General features: G+C 35.7%; 4 protein-coding genes across 5 annotated transcripts; 2 read left to right on the top strand and 2 right to left on the bottom strand.

Moving 5' to 3' along the window:
• Positions 1-219: 219 nt before the first annotated feature.
• On the top strand, positions 220-2,274 carry LOC117781678 (syntaxin-5). Its single transcript, XM_034618479.1, has 2 exons — positions 220-1,248; positions 1,314-2,274. The coding sequence occupies exons 1-2, from the start codon at positions 576-578 to the stop codon at positions 2,060-2,062; spliced, it is 1,422 nt and encodes a 473-aa protein (XP_034474370.1). The 5' UTR covers positions 220-575; the 3' UTR covers positions 2,063-2,274.
• Positions 2,275-2,521: 247 nt separating this feature from the next.
• Positions 2,522-3,476, bottom strand: LOC117781679 (protein cornichon). The gene is made up of 4 exons (XM_034618481.1): positions 3,202-3,476; positions 3,018-3,130; positions 2,815-2,958; positions 2,522-2,738 (listed from the first exon to the last, which is right to left on the bottom strand). The coding sequence occupies exons 1-4, from the start codon at positions 3,349-3,351 to the stop codon at positions 2,711-2,713; spliced, it is 435 nt and encodes a 144-aa protein (XP_034474372.1). The 5' UTR covers positions 3,352-3,476; the 3' UTR covers positions 2,522-2,710.
• Positions 3,477-4,135: 659 nt separating this feature from the next.
• Positions 4,136-6,197, top strand: LOC117781677 (cell division cycle protein 20 homolog). Its single transcript, XM_034618478.1, has 3 exons — positions 4,136-4,563; positions 4,624-4,960; positions 5,023-6,197. Exons 1-3 carry the CDS (start codon positions 4,252-4,254, stop codon positions 5,970-5,972), a joined length of 1,599 nt encoding a protein of 532 aa, XP_034474369.1. The 5' UTR covers positions 4,136-4,251; the 3' UTR covers positions 5,973-6,197.
• On the bottom strand, positions 6,173-20,174 carry LOC117781675 (NF-kappa-B inhibitor cactus). 2 transcript variants are annotated; one of them, XM_034618476.1, is made up of 7 exons: positions 20,007-20,174; positions 18,418-19,378; positions 17,761-17,938; positions 17,477-17,687; positions 8,124-8,212; positions 7,791-8,048; positions 6,173-6,535 (listed from the first exon to the last, which is right to left on the bottom strand). In XM_034618476.1, the coding sequence occupies exons 2-7, from the start codon at positions 19,236-19,238 to the stop codon at positions 6,464-6,466; spliced, it is 1,629 nt and encodes a 542-aa protein (XP_034474367.1). In that variant the 5' UTR covers positions 19,239-19,378; positions 20,007-20,174; the 3' UTR covers positions 6,173-6,463. The 2 variants fall into 2 exon arrangements, with proteins under 2 accessions (XP_034474367.1, XP_034474368.1); XM_034618477.1 differs by lacking the exon at positions 20,007-20,174 and adding an exon at positions 19,784-19,868.
• Positions 20,175-21,812: the final 1,638 nt, after the last annotated feature.

Consider the following 21,812-nt stretch of genomic DNA (forward strand, 5'->3'; position numbering starts at 1 on the left):
CATGCCGGTGGTGCTGTTTATCTGCGCAAATTTAGTATTTTCAATACCAAAGTTTTAACAACAAAAATTAATAACTTATCTTAAATTTTTTCATGGCTAAATTACAAATATCTAAATAATACCCAATATATATTTACTTAAAATTTAAGTAATTTATATAAATATATGTAGTAATCGATTGAAATAAGTTGGCAGCCCAAAGCGCCAGCAACACGTCATCTGTCATCTGGAAATGGTTTGGCAGTGTCTGTGTGTGTGCGTGAGTTTTCTTTTGGCAAAATATTCAGCATTTTATAAAAAAATTCGCCAAATTACACTGAAAATGTACAACAACAATTGAAAGAAATACATTCAAAGTAAACACCAAATTAAGCTTAAAGCTCCAATATACAAAAGTGAATCCTTGCACCTTTGATAAAACTTAAACAGAGTTTCGCAAGTTCAACACAACAAATACAGCAGCAGTAAAAAAAAGATTCCCGTTAGTGCATGACGAATGCAAAAGAAGCAACGTCAACAACAATAGCAACAGTAGCAGTGGATCAAGGCAACAAAGCAACTTGACTTGCAATGAGATGCAAACTCGACGTCGTCATCAACAAACGGACCAGGAATACACCAGCAATTACAGTGTCCCCCACCCTCCATTGGAGCAGCAGCAGCAACATCCGCAGCAGCATCAGACGTTAATTCAACCGGGGCAACAGCAATTGTTGTACGTAGCCCAACAGCAGCCGACGTTTGAGGCTGCTATTAATATTGGGGTAGAGCAGTCGGTTGCAGACGCGGACGACAAGTACGACAAAGCGGCCCGCCAGTGGAATCTGTTCAGTGGAATCTCGTCACGATCTGGACAGGCGCTGCGCACATTCATCCAGCAGCCACTGAGCGCCGCTGCGGCCGTCGTAACCGGCAATCATCCAACACAAGCCCAAGGCTCCGACAATAATAACAGCAACTACGAGAAGAGCATCTACAATTTTGGGGCATCGCAAAAGCAGTCGGAACGCGAGGATCTTGACTTGGAACCGGAGCAAGAAGTTTTCATAATGGCAGCACGAGATCGCACAGGCGAATTTGCCAATGCGATACGTTCGCTTCAGTCACGGAACATCACACGGGCGGTGAACATACGTGATCCCCGCAAGGCCAAACAGGTGCAGAGCTATTCCGAGTTTATGATGGTTGCCCGTTTCATTGGCAAGAACATTGCCAGCACATATGCCAAGCTAGAGAAGCTGACCATGTGTAAGTACTGATTGGATTGCCATTATGTTGTCAGAAATAATAATATTTACCATTTGATTTGGCAGTGGCCAAAAAGAAGAGTCTATTTGACGATAGACCCCAGGAGATACAGGAGCTGACGTATATCATAAAGGGCGATTTGAATGCATTGAACCAACAGATTGCACGACTGCAGGACATCTCCAAGGATCAGCGTCGCACCACAAATGGCAAGCATTTGGTATCACATTCCTCCAATATGGTGCTGGCACTCCAATCCAAGCTGGCCAGCATGAGCACGGACTTTAAGCAGATTCTCGAAGTGCGCACCGAAAATCTCAAGCACCAGAAGACACGACGCGACCATTTCAGCCAAGGACCCGGCCCCCTGGCCGCGCACACTGTTTCACCATCGACGGCCAAACAAGGCTCATTGCTGCTTAGCGAGGAGAACCAGGCGGTCAGCATAGACATGGCTGGCAGTGATACAGCGCCGCTGCTTCAACAACAACATCAACAACAACAACAGCAATTGGCCATTTACGACGAGTCAGACACGTATGTGCAACAACGTGCCGAGACTATGCAAAACATTGAGTCAACAATTGTGGAGCTGGGCGGAATATTCCAGCAGCTGGCGCATATGGTCAAGGAGCAGGAGGAGATCGTTGAACGCATCGATACGAATGTGGCGGATGCCGAGTTGAATATTGAGGCGGCGCATGGCGAGATTCTCAAATACTTTCAATCAGTTTCAAAGAACCGTTGGCTCATGATTAAGATTTTCGGTGTTTTGATATTCTTCTTTCTGTTCTTTGTTGTTTTTATGTCATAATTAATGCTAAATACTCCCATGCCCGCCCCAATTTTCACATCTCCACAGTCCCGCCACGCACTATTCAATTATAAATTATTGTGAATACATTGCTAAAATACATATATATATATTTTTATGGAAATGGAGTTTGAATTGTACAAAATCAAATCCAAACCAAATCCGAAACGAGTAACAAATTGTAAAATAAACAAATTATCAAAACTTAGTAATTATGTTTATCTTACTCGATCGGCCAATAAGAGAACACACTCTAATCTTTACAACCAGAAGACTAGGTACATAGATATGGGGCTAACCTTGTCGTCTCAGTCAAAAATTCCGCTCTCCTTGAAGCTATGGAAGGGAAATGGAAATAGAAACGAATTTGATGTTACGTTTTAATATGGTTTTACTTTATTTTGTAAGGCTTTGACTATCAAATGCAAATCAATAATAAAAATAATAATAATAATAACGTACACAAAAATAAAGATGTCTTTGTTATGGATCGCATTATGAATTAACTTGGAATTTACACGTGAAATATTGTTCGATTTGCTGGACTAACTCCACAAGCATACTCTTTGTGTTGCATGAGCCACATATGATGTAGATGTAGATGCGCTGGTGCCAACAATGAGATCCCCAGGCAGCTGCCGTTACCCTTTATGTAGAGATGAGCGAATAGACCATTCTAAAATTAGCCAATAATAATAGTATATGTCAGAGACAAGTACAACGCAGAAGTATGTTTTGAGAAGCATAATTACCCGTAGATATAGTAGAAGAAACTGATTAAATATACAGCCAATTTAATCCAACCTTCGCGCATATTACGGGATAGTGTGTCCGTTTTCAGCACCGTCGTGGGATCATATAAGCCCGGACCAGACATAACTGGTCGATTTTTGTAGCTGTTAGCAATTAAGTCAATAATTTAGCTTATATTTAATATTTAATTATTTCTTCTTACCGCCAAATATGATAGGCTATGAGGGGTATATTGACGCATAGGGAGAACCATTCCCCGCAGAACAGAAATAGCAAATTGATAAATATGTGCAATAAATATTCCGGTAGAACCAGCTGAAAAAATATTTGCACATTCCCGTGGTTATTAAATATTGAAATGTCAAGTTCAATTGCAAATGCCTTACCGGATTAAGACTGTTACACTGATCAATTGGGTTTTTATAATCTGTTTTAAGCTCATCAAACGCAATGACATGAAATATTGCGAAAAATATTAAAAATGCATCGCCGATAAGGGCCACAATATAGGTGAATGCGGTAAAATTGAAGGCCATTGTTGTAGCGGGAGTTAACTTGAATACTGCTAGCACGTTTTAAATAACTAATTAATTAATTCGATTTCAATTTTTATTACAAATTGTAAAAAAAAACGCACTTGTCTTCTTTTGCTACATTTATGAATGTCATGAATATAAGAACACCGAAGGTTGCCACCTCTCAAAATTGGCCAGTCTGGCAGCTAGTACCATTTTGGGTACAATGCCAAAAATAGTAGCTTAATAAAAAAATACCATTTCTTAATTGTTCTTTAATGTGGAGATAGAACTTTTAAAATTTTTGCAGGATTTTTGTTAAAATTATATCGATTTTGTGATATTTCTTTTAAATAAATTTAGTAGCTTAACTCTTATTGGGGTGACGAACTTCAAACCTTCATTAAAATGTTCACCTGTATTTTCTCTAATTTCGAATTTTACATTTTCTTTAAATTATTAATTTATTATTGGTGGCAACTATTTAGCGTTTATTTTGATAACAGCTGTGCCAGGGATGTAAAAGTTTAAATTTATAGTATCGGTTGGTGTGATATCTGCAATCGATGATAAAGACACCATACACGATCAGATTTTCTAACCTTCTAAAAAATATATGTTTTGCGCATTAATTGTCTTCTTTGCTGGCATTTTAAGATCTTACTACTGTTGTTTACGTTGATTGTGATAGTGCATGAACATCGCATTTTCAATAACTGTAAGAAAAGTTGTTAAACAATTTTGTGATTAAATTGTGCAGCCCTGGCAGAGTATACGGCGCGATTTTCATATAGCGGCATTTCCAAACCGCCATTGCAATTTTCACAGCAGACAATACTGTTTGAAATAATAGCTACGCTTGTGCGATCAATTTAGCAATTGTGTTTTAAATATATACAAAACTGACTAGAGAACTGGAAAATGTCTCAATTTAACTTTGTTAGCGACTTGCAAAATGCCTTAATTATGGACGGCGATACGCGTGGTCCTGCGCCGCGCTGGAAGAAGAAGCTGGAAGCGTCCATGAATGGAAGCGCGAACACAACACGATCCGTACTTTCCGTATCGTACAACACAAGCTTCTCGGGCGTCCAGCCGTCGACTAAAACGCCTGGCAAGAGTGCCGAAGCCAAGGCGAAAAAGTCCATGACAACGCCGACAAAGACACCTGGAGGAGGAGATCGTTTCATACCGAACCGCGCAGCAACAAACTTTGAGTTGGCGCACTATTTGGTAATTATCTGTGTAATCGGAGATTTGAACTGATAATCATTGATTGCATTGTTTGTGCAGGTTAACAAGGATACAAACGAGAAGTCGGACGAGGAGAATGATCCGCAGTCCACGACAAGCAACAGCAATAATATTAACAACACCAATATCCAGGCATCCGCCCGCAAAGGTGAACATCAGAATCTCATTGCCGAGGTGGCTCAAGTGGGCGATACCGTCAAGAGTGGACGTATTTTGTGCTACCAGAACAAGGCACCCGCTGCACCGGAATCCCATACAAATCCCCTTAAGGTTGTCTACTCCCTAAAGACGCCCATATCGACAAAGAGCGGTTCCCGCTATATATCAACTACCTCGGAGCGTATTCTCGATGCCCCGGACTTTATCAATGACTACTGTAAGCTGTTTTTTTTTCATTTAAGCATAGCCAAGATCTACATTGTATCTTTTATTGATTAGACCTTAATCTGATGGACTGGAGCGGTGATAATATCGTTGCTGTTGCTTTGGGTAAATGCGTTTATCTGTGGAATGCGGCCAACGGCAGCATTGAGCAATTGACGGAGTACGAGGAGGGCGATTACGCGTGCGCTCTCTCCTGGATACAGGAGGGTCATATTCTGGCCATTGGCAACAGCACCGGAGTCGTTGAGCTCTGGGACTGCTCCAAGGTGAAGCGACTGCGTGTAATGGACGGACACAGTGCACGTGTTGGATCTTTGGCCTGGAATTCATATCTGGTCTCGTCGGGCAGTCGTGATGGCACCATTATTCACCACGATGTACGCTCGCGGGAGCACAAGCTATCCTCTCTAAATGGCCATGCCCAGGAGGTTTGCGGTCTTAAGTGGTCCACGGATTTCAAGTACTTGGCCAGTGGCGGCAATGACAACTTGGTGAATGTGTGGTCCCTTGGAAGCGGCGGTGTTGGCACCGAACTGGAGCCGCTGCACAAGTTTACCAAGCATCAGGCGGCGGTGCGCGCCTTGGCATGGTGTCCCTGGGAGACCAACACTCTGGCCTCCGGCGGCGGCACTGCGGATCGTTGCATCAAATTCTGGAATATCAACACCGGCTCACTTATCAAATCCGTGGACTCAAACTCGCAGGTGTGCGCCTTGCTCTTTTCACGTCATTATAAGGAACTGATCTCGGCGCACGGTTTTGCCAACAATCAGTTGACCATCTGGAAGTATCCAACGATGGTGAAACAAGCTGATCTAACCGGACACACATCGCGTGTCCTTCAAATGGCCATGTCACCGAATGGCGAGACTGTGATAAGCGCCGGTGCCGACGAAACTTTGCGTTTATGGAATTGCTTTGAGCCCGATCCTCTGGCGGCCAAAAAGGCATCCAATGTGAATAGCAATGCCAAGAAGAGCGTCTTTCGTCAGAGCATACGTTAACACAACTTGAGCATTTAGAACTTGACCTATATAGAAGACTTGATATTTTTAACTAGCTGACTATTTTGATGTAATTAATGTTTAATGACTTTTTGTAAACGCCAATTGATGTTTGATGTATTTTTTAATTTTTTTATTTTTAAGATTGTGCTTGTCCTATTACGAGTATGTATTCATAAATTTAAGATCATGTTCGAATGTAATAAAATGCTTGCCGTACTGCAACCTTATGCTTTATTCTGTTTCCCAATGATTCGACAGGGTTGACATTAATATATACATATAATATTAATAAACATACGTCTTCTTCAATTGTTGCAAATTACATGTTTACTTCGGTTGCATTCTCTTAGATAATTGTTTGTTTGTTCATCTTCGTGTGGAACGTGTGTCAAAATATCGCAATATGGGATTTCAGCAACAGTAAATGTTATTGGAATTATACGTGTTGTTCAATACATTGTTTTGTCAAAAGTGGGAGCATAGTTTTTTTAGGCCACTGTCATCGGATTGCCACCACTGTAGCTGGCAAAGTAACGTGGATCACCAAAGCGATCGTATATCTGCAAGAACAAGATACAGATTGTGATGAACGAAATCAAAGATTGTTTAAGAACAACTAATCAATCAAGGCAACACAAAGAAATCAAGGCAAACAAGAATACCAACAAAATGAACAAACAAAATGTATAGAATATAGATATATAGATGGACATGCATTAAAACATACTAAATACTTACATAGCACTTTCTGGATACATACATAGAATAGTAACTTTGGGCTGATCAAAGAATTTCAAAGTGGATTTTAGAATAAAATGTTTTATTTTTGCAACATAATTCACTCAGTCAGAACATTAAAACATCAATTAGAATTAACTAACTTAATTAACTATAGAATATTTAGTATATTGTTCAAGTTTCATTTAATTTCCCTTTAGGCTTCTCTCCTATTATTATTATTGTTATATTTTGTGATAAGTTGTAAATAGTTTAGAAGTCAACATGTTTGACTGCTAAAAACGCACATTTTTGTATAGTTCTAGTTCTAGTTCTATTGATAGATATATATTAATATATCTATATGTTACAATCACACGCACACACAATTATACACAACAATCAAACACAGTCATACACATAATTGTACAATGAGTAGTAGAGACAGCGATATAGTTAGAGAAAGAGAGTGAGAATAAGAGAGACAGAGAGAGCAACAAACATTAAGTTACATAAACGGCTTAAATTAAACAGAGATGAGAGGAAGTTACATCTTACAGATACAGAACCGATACAGATGATAGATAGATAGACTATGTATTTCTATATGTATGTATGTATGAATATTGCATTTTGTTTGTTATTTTGTTGGTGGATTCTTACAATGGGCAACTTTCAACTTTTAATTGGATACTCTACTAAAACATAGAACATCATTTACTTGGATATTATTTGCTTATTATATTTGCTGCTTGTCTTCTGTTTAGTTCTCATTTTTTTTGTTTTTTTTTTTTGTTATGATTTATGCTTCTCTTGTTTGGATTTTTTGGTTGGTTTAACAATACATAAATGTTACAATATAATTTATGCTTTTTTTCTCATTTTAATTTTCATCGTCTGAATACCAGTTCAGCGATATTTATCTTCTTGGGGCTTTTCATTTAACTTGAACATTTTGGAAGTTGTTTGCGTTGGCCCTTAATGTTACTGTGGATGTCTCAATGGTTTTTCTATGGATGCTTTTACAATGCTATTTTTTGTTGTTGTTGTTGTTGTTTTTATTTCTTTGATTTTCTTTGTTTAGGCTGTGACGCTCACCTTCGTATCGTCAAGATCTTCAATATCGCTACTGTCATAATCACTATCGGGCGGCGTTAATGTCTCAGCGCCCCGATTCTTGAGTATGTTCTGCATGCGCGACTTATTCAATACGCTTGCCACCTGATATGCCGTTAGTCCGGCATATGTGGCTGTTTCCAGGTTCAATTTCTCGCATTCATCCAGCAGAAAATTGGCCAAATCCTCGTTGCAACACTCGATAGCAATATGCAGTGGTGTGCGTCCACCTTTGCCCTCCTACAAAAAATATACAAATAAAAATCATAATTATAATCATTCTTAATGATTTGCAGTTGTATTAGAAAAACTTACCCGGGCATTAATGTCGGCTCCATGTGATACCAAAATGCGCAAAATGTCAATGTGCCCACCTTCAGCGGCCAAATGTACACAGCGTTCACCTGCAAAAAAAAGAGAAAATAAATAAATAAATAAATGTACATTGAATAATTTGCTTCGTATTTAATGCATTCGCTCCACTGTACGATAGTTAAGCTTCATTTATGAATGAAATACGATCCCTGCCAAAAGCGCTTCATGAAAAAAGCTCTACTGCTTTGTGTTGTTATTGTTGTTGTTGTTTAGCAAGTAACGTTTTAAAATGCCAAAAAAAAAATTATAAAAAAAGCAACAACACAAACACAAAAGCTTTGATTACGACAACAACAGCAGCAGCGTTGTGAACGCTGTATGAGACAGACGGACGGACAGATGTGGGGGGCAACTGTGCAAACGCTTTTGCCATATTGGAGACAATGTACATATGTATTTACATATGTATGTGTGTGGGTTTGTGTGTGACTTGTGCATCTGTGTGCGTTGAAAAACCCAAGAAATTCCCACAATAAAACAGCAGCAATAACAGCTACAGCAACAAAGTCAACAACTAAAGTCAAAAAAACCAGCAGTGGCATAAAAAGCAACAACAACAACGACAATGCAAAAATATAACAAAAAAAAAAAACGAAGAGTTAACAAACCAAACAAGCGGAATTTTGTTGGACCGGCCAACAAGTTTGCTCAAGTTCAAATTGGTTTAAATTTTAAGAGCAACAAATGTTTGCACATAATTTGCCCGTTGCGAGTAAATAGTAAAAAAAAACAAACAAATATAGATGTAATAAAAATAAAGATCTGCAGTAATTTAACTGACATTTTACGAGTTGTATATGTATGTATGTAGTTGTTGTATAAAATCAAGCGACGCTTTTATAACATCACAATTCTCAATTCAGACTTTGAATTTCAGAGCTTCGTTGACTGATCGTATATACAGATTAACCAACACTACCACAGCAGCGGCAGCAGCAGCTACAACAACAAGCAAGGCAACTGAGCTTTGGTGTTTGTTGTTGTTTTTGAAGCGACACGTGCTGTCGATTGACTTTCACACAGAGCTACATACATATGTATCTTAGTTACTCGTTTTCATCTAATTTCCGCGAGAACTTTCAAATCGTGTTTGTAATTTTGGATTGCCATCTACAAATGTGTGAGCTTAATACGATAATTATAGTAATTACAATTAGTTATGCGTTACGTATACGTATGTGTTGCCAACTACGGTATATGCGTGTGTGTTGCCAACTACTCAACTCCACTATGGAATTTATCGTTGCGTTTGCTTGCTTGAACGATAATTATCGTAATCACAATTAACTTTGGGTTTCGCATGCGTATCAGTGCTGCCATAGAATCCTTTTTCCCGACAGATTCGTTCCTTTTTAAAATGAACTTGCCTGCAATTTTCTGTAACATCCCCTATCCGGAAATCTGTGCTTTTTTAATTTCTATTATAATTTTTAATATTTGCCTTAAATATTTATTTAATAGTTAAAAAAAAATTCATGTTAAAATTGACTCGATTTACTTGTAAACGAATCAAAAAAGTTTGCCCAAATTTCGGGAATCGTGATTTATAGGACTGGTTGCGAAGTTAACAATTGCAGTAACTACCTGCCTACTACAAATCTCCGTTGACAATTTAGCTATTTTTTTTTCATCAACTTTTTTTTTGTTTTAAAGCTATTTTTTTTGAAGTATTGAAAAACACTTAAATCATAAATTTTCTTTGTTTTGGGGGGCTTACTCTTTGATTTTGTTTTTTAAAATAGATTATTAAGACTCTTTTCTAATTTTAATATTTTTCACGGTGAAAAATTCACAAAATCGTGGTAAAAACAGCAATAAGACAAAAACTTATGCATGATCTTATTCATGTGAAAAGTTAAATTTTGAGATTTGTCCTGTTTTTCTGTCTCTTTTTAAAATATATGTCCTATTTTTGTCCTTTTTTCGGAGTCCGTATATCCGTCTATGTTTTTCTTATCGAGTTATGGCAGCACTGTTACGTTTGCGTATGAACATGTTCGATAGATCGTTGCGTCTTTTAGAAATAATTTATCATTTCGATTATTATTAAAGCTGATTTAATACAATCAGTATACGCAAATGGAAAATGAATCAATTCGCTATATATTGAACATTTTTAGTTTATTTAATGACAACAAAGTGGAAGATGAAATCTGGCAAGAAAGTTAAAGCCGGGTCTCTTTTGTCTCTTTGTCTCTTGTCTCACAGTCCAGTTCGGTTAAAGGCTTACAAGCAATAACAACAATTGTGTCACAAGTTTTAAATATAAACGATGACAACATTTTATTTGTTTCGCCCAATAAGCCAAACGGAGCGAGTCGCCAACGACAGAGTCGGACTTAGACTCAGACTCAGAGACAGCATCATTTCAGTGGTTACTATGGGTTAAGAGCCCAGATTATAATAAACTCGATGGCAGTAAAGTTAGCATACGATTAAAGACTTATAAACTTGTACATAAATGTTATGTGCTGATGATATATGTATATAGAAACATATATATAAGAGTATATACATATATTAAATGCGTTAATACATTAAATATGAAATATTAAACACAAAAGTTTGTTTCCAACTTGGGGAATTCCCAAACTGCGCTGCGTCACGCGCCTTGGATTTCAAATACAAATCCGTTCCAGCAACCTGAACTGCCTCAGGTGGGAAGAGGGTTATTATCTAAAGCTCTATCTTGGCGGCTGCCAACAAGTCTAAGCGCTAAAACCCGAGACACCCCATATAAAAAACGAAACGCAAAAAAACAGAAAAAAATTAAATAAAAGCAGTTAAACTTGAAATCAGATAATAAAATAGTAAAAATAACGCTAATCGAAAAGCTTTCAGAATTGCTCTGAAAAAACCGAATGGAGCAAATGTTCTGTTATCTCCACTACACTTCCCTATTCCACCGATCTGGTAAGCACTTCATTCTTGATCCATTGTATCATTTTATTTACACATGCCAAGCTGCGACCTCAAGCAGAAAAACCCAAGGCGCAGTTGAAAGTACTTTGCAAAGTTCACAAATTTATTTACAGCACAAATATTAAAAACGGTTTTTTTTTGTTTCTCCCCTCATGGTTGTTATTGCCTATGCTTAATTTTAATTAATTGTATTTATTGTTAGCAGCGAACTGTAAAGAGTTTTTTGTCTTTATTTATTTTTTTTAATATAATATTTTTTTGACTTTTTTTTTTTTTGGTATTTGACAACTTGTTTATTTTCCTGCACAGTTCGTTGGTTGTTTGTCCTTCAGCAAAGTGGCAATTGAACAGTTCATTGATTCATAATTAAATCATAAGTTGTTTATATGATATTTAATATCTACTTTTAAAAATATACATATTAATATTTCAACAAGATTCAATCATTTGCAAACAACCCAATAACATGATTACTTTACACACCGATAACTGTCAAATGACTTTCATCGTAGTTGTATTTTTGAATTTTGAAGAATTTTCTTTTAGTGTTTACATTTATATGTAAATAATAATTATGGAAAAAGCTGGAATTTTCAATGAAATCATTACTCAGCCCCTCTCTCTATTAGATCATGATGTTAAATCTTATCAATTATATTTCTGAATCAATCGAAACGTTGACGTAAGATTGGCGACTTTGTTGAAGCTTTCTTCTATAAATGGGAAATACCCTTTAATATACAATTTTGTTCAAATGGTACACATTTTTTTTCAATGTATTTAGAATCATTGTGGAAGCGTATAAATTTTTCGAAAATCACAATAATTGCTTCCTTTCATTTTTTTAATAAATATTTGCTAATTGCAAAGGGGCAAAGTACTCCCTGGGGAATGATATGTCGAGCATTTGTGCACATTTAAATACTCTTTATCTTCACCGTTTTTCTTTTCATTTCAATAAAAAGCGACAACGCGTATCATGTTTATTGTTTTTGTTAATTTAAAAATGACATTGAATTTGTTGCTATTTTTATAAACAATATCAAAATATATGTATATGTATAATTTGTATACTTTTTGGTGGCATTACAAAGAACCAGGCCACTGGGGGAATGGGAATTACCTATGCTAAAACGCAATATACTCAAGACATTAGTCTCACACAAAGCACCCAACTGTTTCAACAAAAACTTTTTCACAGATAGAACGAACAATATACCGTTAATGGTGTTATTTTGTTTGTGTTATTTTGTAGCTGGAAATTTTACTGTGGAAATGAAATGAAAATCCCAAATGATAATTGTTCAGAAAATCCAAAGACGTTAGTCTCAGTCTTTGCCAAATGATGCGTAACGTCAACAACAATAAATTGATAATTCAGCACAATTAAATGCTGCTGGATTTTCCAATTCCAATGTTGCTCTTTATGTTTTCTTTTGCCCACTTGGCAATGAAAGTCTTGATTTTGGCAAGCCAAATTTTGTTAGCTGTCTAAGACGGCGGCATTTGAGAGTTATGTCATTAAACCGTTTGTTGACTTTCTTTTCAACGAAATGCAAATATATATATGCCATCACATACTTAGGAAGCAAGATCGTGATCGTGATTGGATCGTGCCACGTGTTGGCTGGTACTCCATGTCTGTCTGTAAATGTTGGAAAACCCCGGCAAGAGGTCAGACACTGTAAAATGGTGGCTCCAAATACCCATTGTCAAGTGTCCAGTGACGGATAACGCGGGGAATGCCGATAAAGTCCGGTAAAAGTTGTTGACAATTGACAAGGGTTTTACCCCCATCACGCATATCATGTAGGAGTGTGCAAACTCTCAATGTATGTCAAAACTTTGAGGTGAAAATTGCAATTGAAATTAAGATTCAATTGTATGTCCATATAAAGGCAGCATTATTATGATATACAACTTCCGTTATGACTGGGGCGCAACCAGTTAACAACATGAGCTCATAATACTCATAGTATATACACCTTATATATACTATAGATATAAACAACATTTTATCAATCGGAGCGAACCGGGAGAGTCATGACCTTGTCTAAAGACGCTGACTCGCAATGACTAACAACATTGTTCTTGCTGTTGTTGTGATGTAAATGTCATTGTCAGCCAATTTCCAATTTCCATAATGCTAGTATGTAATATTTATATTTATTGACGTTAACTGTTGTGGGTTAAACCAGTAAGAACGTCATTAGAACAGATTAGATGAAATCAAATACGATTAATTAAAGTAAATTTTAAAATTATCTACAAGATATTACTTCCTTCTGCAATAGAGCAATTTTTAAAAGTAAATTTTAAATTCATACATAATATATTACCTTCCTAACTTGGAATAAATTAAGACTGGATTAACCATTTAAGGTAGCATTTCATATTATGCAACTTGTTTATTTCCAGTTTTACTAATTAGGTTTCTTACATTCAATACGAGTATATGTCGTTCTACTGATCAATCCATAGTTCTACGGCATTCCCCACTCAATTACGTACTATCTTAGTCAATATATGCGAGTACGTATGTGCGAAGTCGCATTCCCATTAGCAATCACAGTGGAAGGCTAAAGAAACGTTTGCAAGTCATTCTGATATCGTTATAATGATAAAAAAAAAAGTGTTGACCTCAAAAAAGATAAATCCCAAATACTTATCAATTACTAAGAGTAAACACTACTTTGGAAAAGTGTCTAAAAGATGATGTTATTTGAAAGTAAAGTATTTTTACCAATCAGTTGCGAGAACGAAATTTTCTTTATAATCAAACAAACAAAAAAATAGTATATGGTAAAACCAGTGATAGTAGTTATCAAAAAGATAGCCCTATAGTCAATAATAGACCCCCACAAATAGGGTTTTTCTGGTTTATATGTATACTCGATAAGGTTTGGGCTAGGCTCATCATGAGATAACGTTTATTGGAGTTACCAAGGGGATTCTTTATTCAAAACGATGTGCGTTATCATCAATCGAATAAGTCAATGTATTACTTTAATTTGGATTATTCAACTTTCTTTAAAAAGCATTAATGTTTTTTCCTAGTGTTTCTTGGGGAATTACTATTTGAATTTTTCCATATACAAGGGAAAAAGTTGCAGCAGATCTTTCTTCGAATGTCATATTTCATTTAATCGTTCTGAAAATGCCTTTATGAGCCTAGAGATTTCACCGACTGATGACGTCATTGCGATAAGATTGTTGTTATTAGCACAAAAAAAAAAAAAAACAGATGAAGAAAATGGAAAATAGACATGGAAAACCAAATCAAATTTTCCATATATATTGCTGATAAAAGACGAGGAAAAGTAAATATAAAAATAATAATCATATTTCAGACTGAAATCACAAGAATTTAATCAATCGACACTTTTGGCCAAACGAAAGTATTCCGATATTCTATTTATAATGAATCCCTTGCGTGCACTTATTTATATATTGCTTGAAACTAAGCTAAACTTTCGTTTGCGTGTGAATGAAATAAGGAATAATGAATATTAAATTGAACTCGTCCAACGTACGCTTCAACGCAAGAAATAGCTGGGAATTTCCAGAACAGAAAAAATATGTGGAACGTTGAATGCAAACCACCCGTATTGTATACGACGGTGCTATGCCCTGTAGTGTGGTTCTATGTTAACTTTAAGTACAAAATAAATAAAATATCCTCGTTTTTCAATGAATACAGGGAATGCTAAATACTGAAAGCCAGCAAAAAGCACCTAAAAACAAAATTGAGAACAATTAAAAATCATTAACACAATTCTAACCTTATGATCTTTAGATTGTGGAGTCTGAAAATATACTTTGTTTTCAAAGAAGCTGATAAGGGGACTTTATACACATAAAAACATACAGTTTATGTGTATAGATTATAAAGAACATGAGATGTTGCCAACAAAAAATTGGCACATCGAACATTTCCATCATTTTTAAATTTCTTTAAAATGTTCAACATATTTACTTTACAAGTATTTAAAGTCTTGGCTGGCGGCCAGCTTTAAGAAAAAGAATGACTATTTTTGTAACATTTTTTCACATTTTCGAGCAGAATATTTTTTTGATGTCTGGGATGAATTGCATTTCATTTCACGAGCACAAAAATGCAAGACAAAATGGCACATTAAATTTAGACAAATTTTCAAAGCTATAAATATATATATATATATACGTATATATATATATATATATATATATATATATATATATATATATATATATATATATATATATATATATACGTATATATATATGTATGCAGTTATGTTGTTTATAATAATGTTAACTTAAAGAGCGTACAGGACATTTCGAAGAAACTTCCCATAAATGCGTCACAATTTTATTGTAAACACATTTGTTTATATTATTTTCAAAATAATTAATAAATTTGTTTTTTAATTCCAAGAACTTTTTAATGTGAAGAATCGTTATTGAAATTTACTTCGTATCAGTTAAACTTATTGACATTTTAAATTGTTTAAAGTATAAACATCACATAATCGAAAATAATAATCTTTCGTTTCTGCGGGAAAACCCAAAAATTGTAATGAAAATTTTTGACTGTTTTTTTTTTAAATATAATTTTAAAATTAATGGGAATGTGTCTCTATCTTCCAACTATTTGTGTTTAACCTATTTTGTTAATCTTTCTGGTAAAACTTTTTCTAATTTCCTGAGAGAAAGTATTTAATTAGTATTCCATAGATCTTGTCCCTTGCCTCTAAAAGCATGTAGCACTTGTCTAAATGAAAGAAGAACATATGCTGTGTTTAAAACTTACTATTTGTCTAACATATAAATAGATCTTTTAAATTAATTAGTGCATCTAATAGTCGCTATGACTTTGCTTTGATTTAGCCAAGTTTGTCTGCATTGAACCAGCCGGCCAGGCCAATAGTTGTATAGATACATATGTATACATACATACATAAACTAATTCCGTATGTTATGTGCAATGTCTGCTGGTTTATATATAGACCATTTACATATACACACCCAAGGGTGTGTGTGTGTGTGTGGGACTGAGTGTGCATGTGCGAGTTGAGCCAGCAGCTGTTTTCACAGTGTGTGTGAGAGAGATAGAGAGAGAGAGAGAGAGAGAGACATTGACGGGGAACTACTAACCGGTTTAGTCTGGTTGTAAGCAGCTGCCAAATGTTTGTTCAACACATGTTTGGGAATGCAAAAGCAACAACAATAACAACAACAACAACAACAGTAATCTAAAATGATGGCCAAATGATTTGGCTTTATTGTTATTGTTTTTTTGCAAGGTTAAACATGGCACAGACTCAAAAATCGATTAAACAAACGAAAGGTTAAATGAAATACTCTCATGAGAGTGTGTGTGGCTATATAATTGAAACCCCTTTGTCAAGTTTATTAACCTTTTTGTGTCGACAGTTGCACAAGCTTCAACTTTTGAATAAACAATATGTACATGCAAAAGTCGACTTTTACTTTCTTCCGGCTTAGTTTCGTTTCGTCTTTTCTCTCTACTCCTTGTTGTGTAATGGGAGACTTTAAGACACAATGGGGAAACTATACACTATACCCCAAACAATGGCCCAATCCCACACCTTTGGATAAACCCACCCACGCCACCTGTTGAAAATCAATAATTAAATCTATTTTTGTATACAAGCTTAACAACAACCAAAGGCAATCAATATAAAAAAAGAAAACAACAAATAAGGAAATAAGGCCGCGCCTGCAACTCAACGTATCTCAATTATTCGCAATCGTTTTCAGAATTTATGTTTATGTGAGGAGCACATGAAATGCGCTGGAAATCAAATTGAATTTCTATTTTGTTTTACCATTGCACAAACAAATATATATATAAACAATGCCGACACATTTGCTGACGTCAAACACAAAAATCATTTCTATAGAAAATCAATAACAAAAACGAATGAAAACATATTTTCTCGCGAAAATTGTTGCGACTGAGGAAAATGTATTTTTGGCATCTGTTCAGCACATGAATTCAAATAGATCACATGTACACATATTGCGTATAGATCATTATATATAGTAGGTAGAAAGCAGACTAATGTCTCGTATTTTGGCTAGCCGATGGCGGGACAGCTAAAATATAGAACTACATATAATATACAATTTCTTTTTTTTGGCAACAAATCAATTTATTTCAAAAGAGACTGCCAAAAACTATAAAATACTATATAGTAAACTTATAAATATATTCTTCAAATATTCTGGTGCACTCTGAGCTGCAATTCCAGCAGTTTGGCATTAAATGTAGGTTTTTTCTGTTTCAGTAAGTATGTATCTGTATCTTAATATTATTTCTCTACTATTCCCCGCATCTTTTGATGAGATTTCTCAAGTCTACTCACCATCATAGTTGCGTATCTCCAGATCGGCAGGCAAGCGGGCATAGCTCAATGAACTGACTTCCTTATCATTCGAGCGATGTCCATATTGACGATGTGCCTCATGAATCTCCGAGGCGCCAAATTTAACGGTAAGGGCATGAACACATTGCTTCTCTCCGGCAATACAGGACAAATGTAGAGCCGTATTGCCATGACGATCACGCACAGTAGGCTATAATTTGATTGATAGATTAACATCAGATTGATTCGAATCGATTTCACATGAGAGATTATTGAAAACTCACCTCAGCGCCGGCCAAAAGAAGCATGCGGATAATTGTTGGTTGTGCGGTAAGTGCAGCTAGATGAAGTGGAGTCTGTGCCACATCGTTCTGGATATTCAAGAGGCATGGATGCGGTGCCATACGTATCAGTGCAGCTACAACATCCACATAGCCCGATATACAGGCCAAATGCAATGGACTGTGACAGATAGAGACAGAGATAATGATAAAGAAAAAGAAAGAAAGTTGGCAATGTAAGAAAGGAGCTGCTTACTTTACGTTATTACCTGTTCATTTCCCACTTGTTGTTTGATCGTAAAAACCCACAAATTTACACTGAGCAAAAACCTGTTTTAGGTGTATGCACACAGGTAATATACAAACCGACATACCAGGAAAACCCCTGACTGCCTGACTAACATGTGTTGTTGTCGTCGTCGTTGTTGTCAAAGTCTATTGTCTTTTGATTGTGATTCATGAAAGTCTCCCCTCAGTTGGTGGTCAAATATCAAATATTTCTTAAAATACCCAAAATACTCGGACAATTCCAAATAAACTGACTGTACTATGTATATGCGTTATATGCTGGGTTATTCTAGTTGTAGTCAGTTAAATAACTGAGCTACTCATTCGTTATTGGGGAATCTGAATCTTAAGGGAAATGTTTGGATTACTCACGTGTCGCCATCGTCGTTTTGTTGATAGAATTGTTCCCAGGCGTTCATGATGTTAATGTTGCTGCTATTTAATTGTGCATTTGTTGCTGGTTTTGTTGTTGTTGTTGCACTATTGCTGTTTTGTGGGGCATTTTTTTGTGGAGGATTATTGGCAGTTGCTGTTATTTTATTGAGATTGTTGACGCCGCCGCTGGCTAAATTCGCTTGAACGGACCATTCCCCACCCAAAGCGACAGTGTGTTCAACGCGCATTTGGTTGGCAGCCGAATCTTCGGTGCTAGCTTTAGTCTCCTCCTCCTCCTCTATCTCAACCTCTCCTGTAATAAATCCCGAATCGGACACCGTAGCTTGTTTGTCTTGTTGTTGTTCTTGTTGCTTTTGATCCGCTTGATTTTCCTTGTCCTGTTCGAAATGCTTCTTATGCTCCTGCGGCTCGTCGTATTCATCGGATATTTCCCCGCTAAATAATTGCGTTGATTGCGGGCCAGAGATGAAACCAGAATCAGTTGTTTCGCTTTGTTCTGCAAATTCTTTTTGCTTATTAATGGCGGCGTTGCTGCTACTTTGTTGCTGTTGTTGTTGTTGCTGCTCGCTGCTCTTCTCGTTAGTTATGCCGCCAAATGTAGTTGTTGCTGTTGTTGTTACTGCTGCTGATTTCGATTGTTTACTGTTACTTTCAATCGCTGATTTTTGCTGCTGCTCAACACTGGCAGGACTGATGGTGCTGGCAACACTATTACCACCAGCACAGCTACAATCTTCCACTGCTTCCTTTTCCTTGTTATTATCACTTGTTGCTGCTGTTGCCGTTTGGTTCCACATTTTGTCGATACTTGTTGCCTGCTGGCCTTTAGAATTCGATTGAGTTACTCTACTTCGTCTTCTTGCGTGATTGCCACACAGTTAATTTTTTTTGCCTACGTCTCGTTTGCTATACGTTCAGCTGTTTATTGTTGTCAACTCTGCAAAATTTCGTTTACATATAAGTAAATGGAAATATTCTCACGCTGAACCTTGCTTTTAAGCTTTGCCTAACATACACACATCCATACAAACCATACACTCACAAACCATTATATGCATAAAAATATTGTGAGTTCGCGTAACTGCGCTTTAAGCGTCTCTTTTAAACTCGCTGGTGCTGCGTTAAGTGGGAGTGGGACGAACCTAGTGTGCGCACACAAGTGAAAATGCAATAACAGCGAACGACGAGATTATCGTATATACATATGAATATGTATGCCACAGTTAAGATTAGCAACAACAAAAACTAACATTTGAATTGCTCATTGGGGAGCTGCTTAAGTAATATACATAAGAATTTCACATTTATTTGTTTTCGCTGTTTTTCCTTTTCAGTTACGTACTTATGTACACCTGTTTTTCGTTTCTCACACACAACGTTTCTCCTACACAAGCATACACAATCACTCGACACACACGCAGGCAAACAGCTTCAATGCACACAATTTACTTTGCTCTGTTGCTTTTGTTTTATCTTTTTTTATTTTAATGTTTAACTTTTCTCGCTTTGCCTGAAAATGGCAGCTTGTTTTTGTAAATTTATAAATACTTTTCCTTATCACACACCTTTTAGACTTTTCTAATATAATTGTTATTCGATTTGCATACTGTTCCACATTAAAATACGCGTCTCGCTTTAGTTTGAACTTTATTAACACTCGGCTAAGCAAAGCTTACACGTCTTGTTTGCTTCACGTTGACAATTGCACTAAAAATGTTTGAGCTTTTTTGTCGCGACAATAATTTATTTCATATACTAAGTAAACCGAAGGTTGCCACCCAGTAAAAATTTCCGATCTGGCTCGATTTTTTATTAACCTAATAAAGGGTAAATTTCCACAAATAAAAGTCAATGAAATAAAAGTAAATTTTATATTTATCTTAATTTTGGAGCCGGAGTTTGTAAAATTTTTGTTGAATTTCGTTAGAATTTTGTCGAGTTTTGGATGTTTATATTTGAATTAATTTTGCAACACCTCTCCCAAAGGGATGATGAACTTTAAACCTTCACAGAATCATTCACCTTTCTCTTATCTAATTCGATTTTCATTGAATTAGTCATAATTGTAATTATTGCTTGTTACATTTTAAAATCCAGCGCGCTTTTTTGCGATGTGCGAGGTTATTAGCGTTTTTAGCGGTTGGCTATCGCCAATCGATGTTGCCAGACGTTCAAATTATCAAAACATTTTTCTGCTATTCAATATTGCCACCAAGTTCCAAAAATGATCACAATCAGCTAATGCGCGCAATTTTGAATATTTTTTATATTAATTTTTTGCAATAATTTGGCAAAAAATTAACAATTTAATGATAAAAGTTAATTTCGAAATTAGATTATATAAATTTGAACCTTTTTATAAATGCTGGGAGTTCGTAGTGGAAAGTTTGTGTAACAAAGTTTTACTTAGATGAATTAAAATTTTTTACAAATTTTGCGAAATTAATCAAAAGTTTTCAAGATTCTAGCTGGAAAATTGTTAAGGGCTTTAAGCAATGGTGATACATTTTTCATCACTGTGGCGAAATATTTTGACCGTTTTCGAGAAATAGTCCAACAGCAACAACAACTACACTGGTTACAACAAAATTGCTAATGGCAACAACAGCTACAAAAATTAAATTATTAACAAAATAAAATATCTAACTATGTTACCAAATGACAAATGTTCACCACACGACGGTGTGATCTGCCACGCTCTGTGTATAAAACCGTAATGAAGAACAACTTCTGAAAACAGATGGTGGTGTTTATAGAGGACCCAGAGCTATGAAGATGAGTAAGAGAAATGGAAACTCCCCAGAAAAATTCCATTGAAATATTGTATGGCTTTTGTATATGTACATACTAAAATTTTGCTATTATATTCTTAACAATGATTTTTTAAATTAAAAGATTTAAATGGGCAATGTACATTAAAAAAAAATAGAATATAATAATAAAGATAAGGAAGAGGAATGAAATTTCCCCAGAAAACCATAGAAAAATAATGTTTGACTTTTGCATATTATAGTTTTGTATAATTTGTTTTATCAATTATTAGAAAACATAGGTCTTAAACATAACAAAATTACCAATTTATAAAAAGTGATAACAGAAATATGTCTAAGTGGAATTTTGAATCGTTAGACATTGAAGGTCAAAAATGTGTTGTATGTTCATCGTCAAATATAATCTATACAGATACGTGCAAAAAAAACCCAGGAGTCCGTGAAAAAATCATTGTCTGTGTTGTCTTTTTGTAAAATTAATGATTGTGGGATTTTTTAAATCAATCATCAAATGTAATGTTATACTTTTAATAAGGGGTGGGTAGATAATCTCTTTAACTGAGCTGTACAAAAACATATACAACAAACATATATTAAGTG

The sequence above is a fragment of the Drosophila innubila genome, assembly GCF_004354385.1.
Source record: "Drosophila innubila isolate TH190305 chromosome 2L unlocalized genomic scaffold, UK_Dinn_1.0 4_B_2L, whole genome shotgun sequence".
NCBI lineage: Eukaryota > Metazoa > Arthropoda > Insecta > Diptera > Drosophilidae > Drosophila > Drosophila innubila.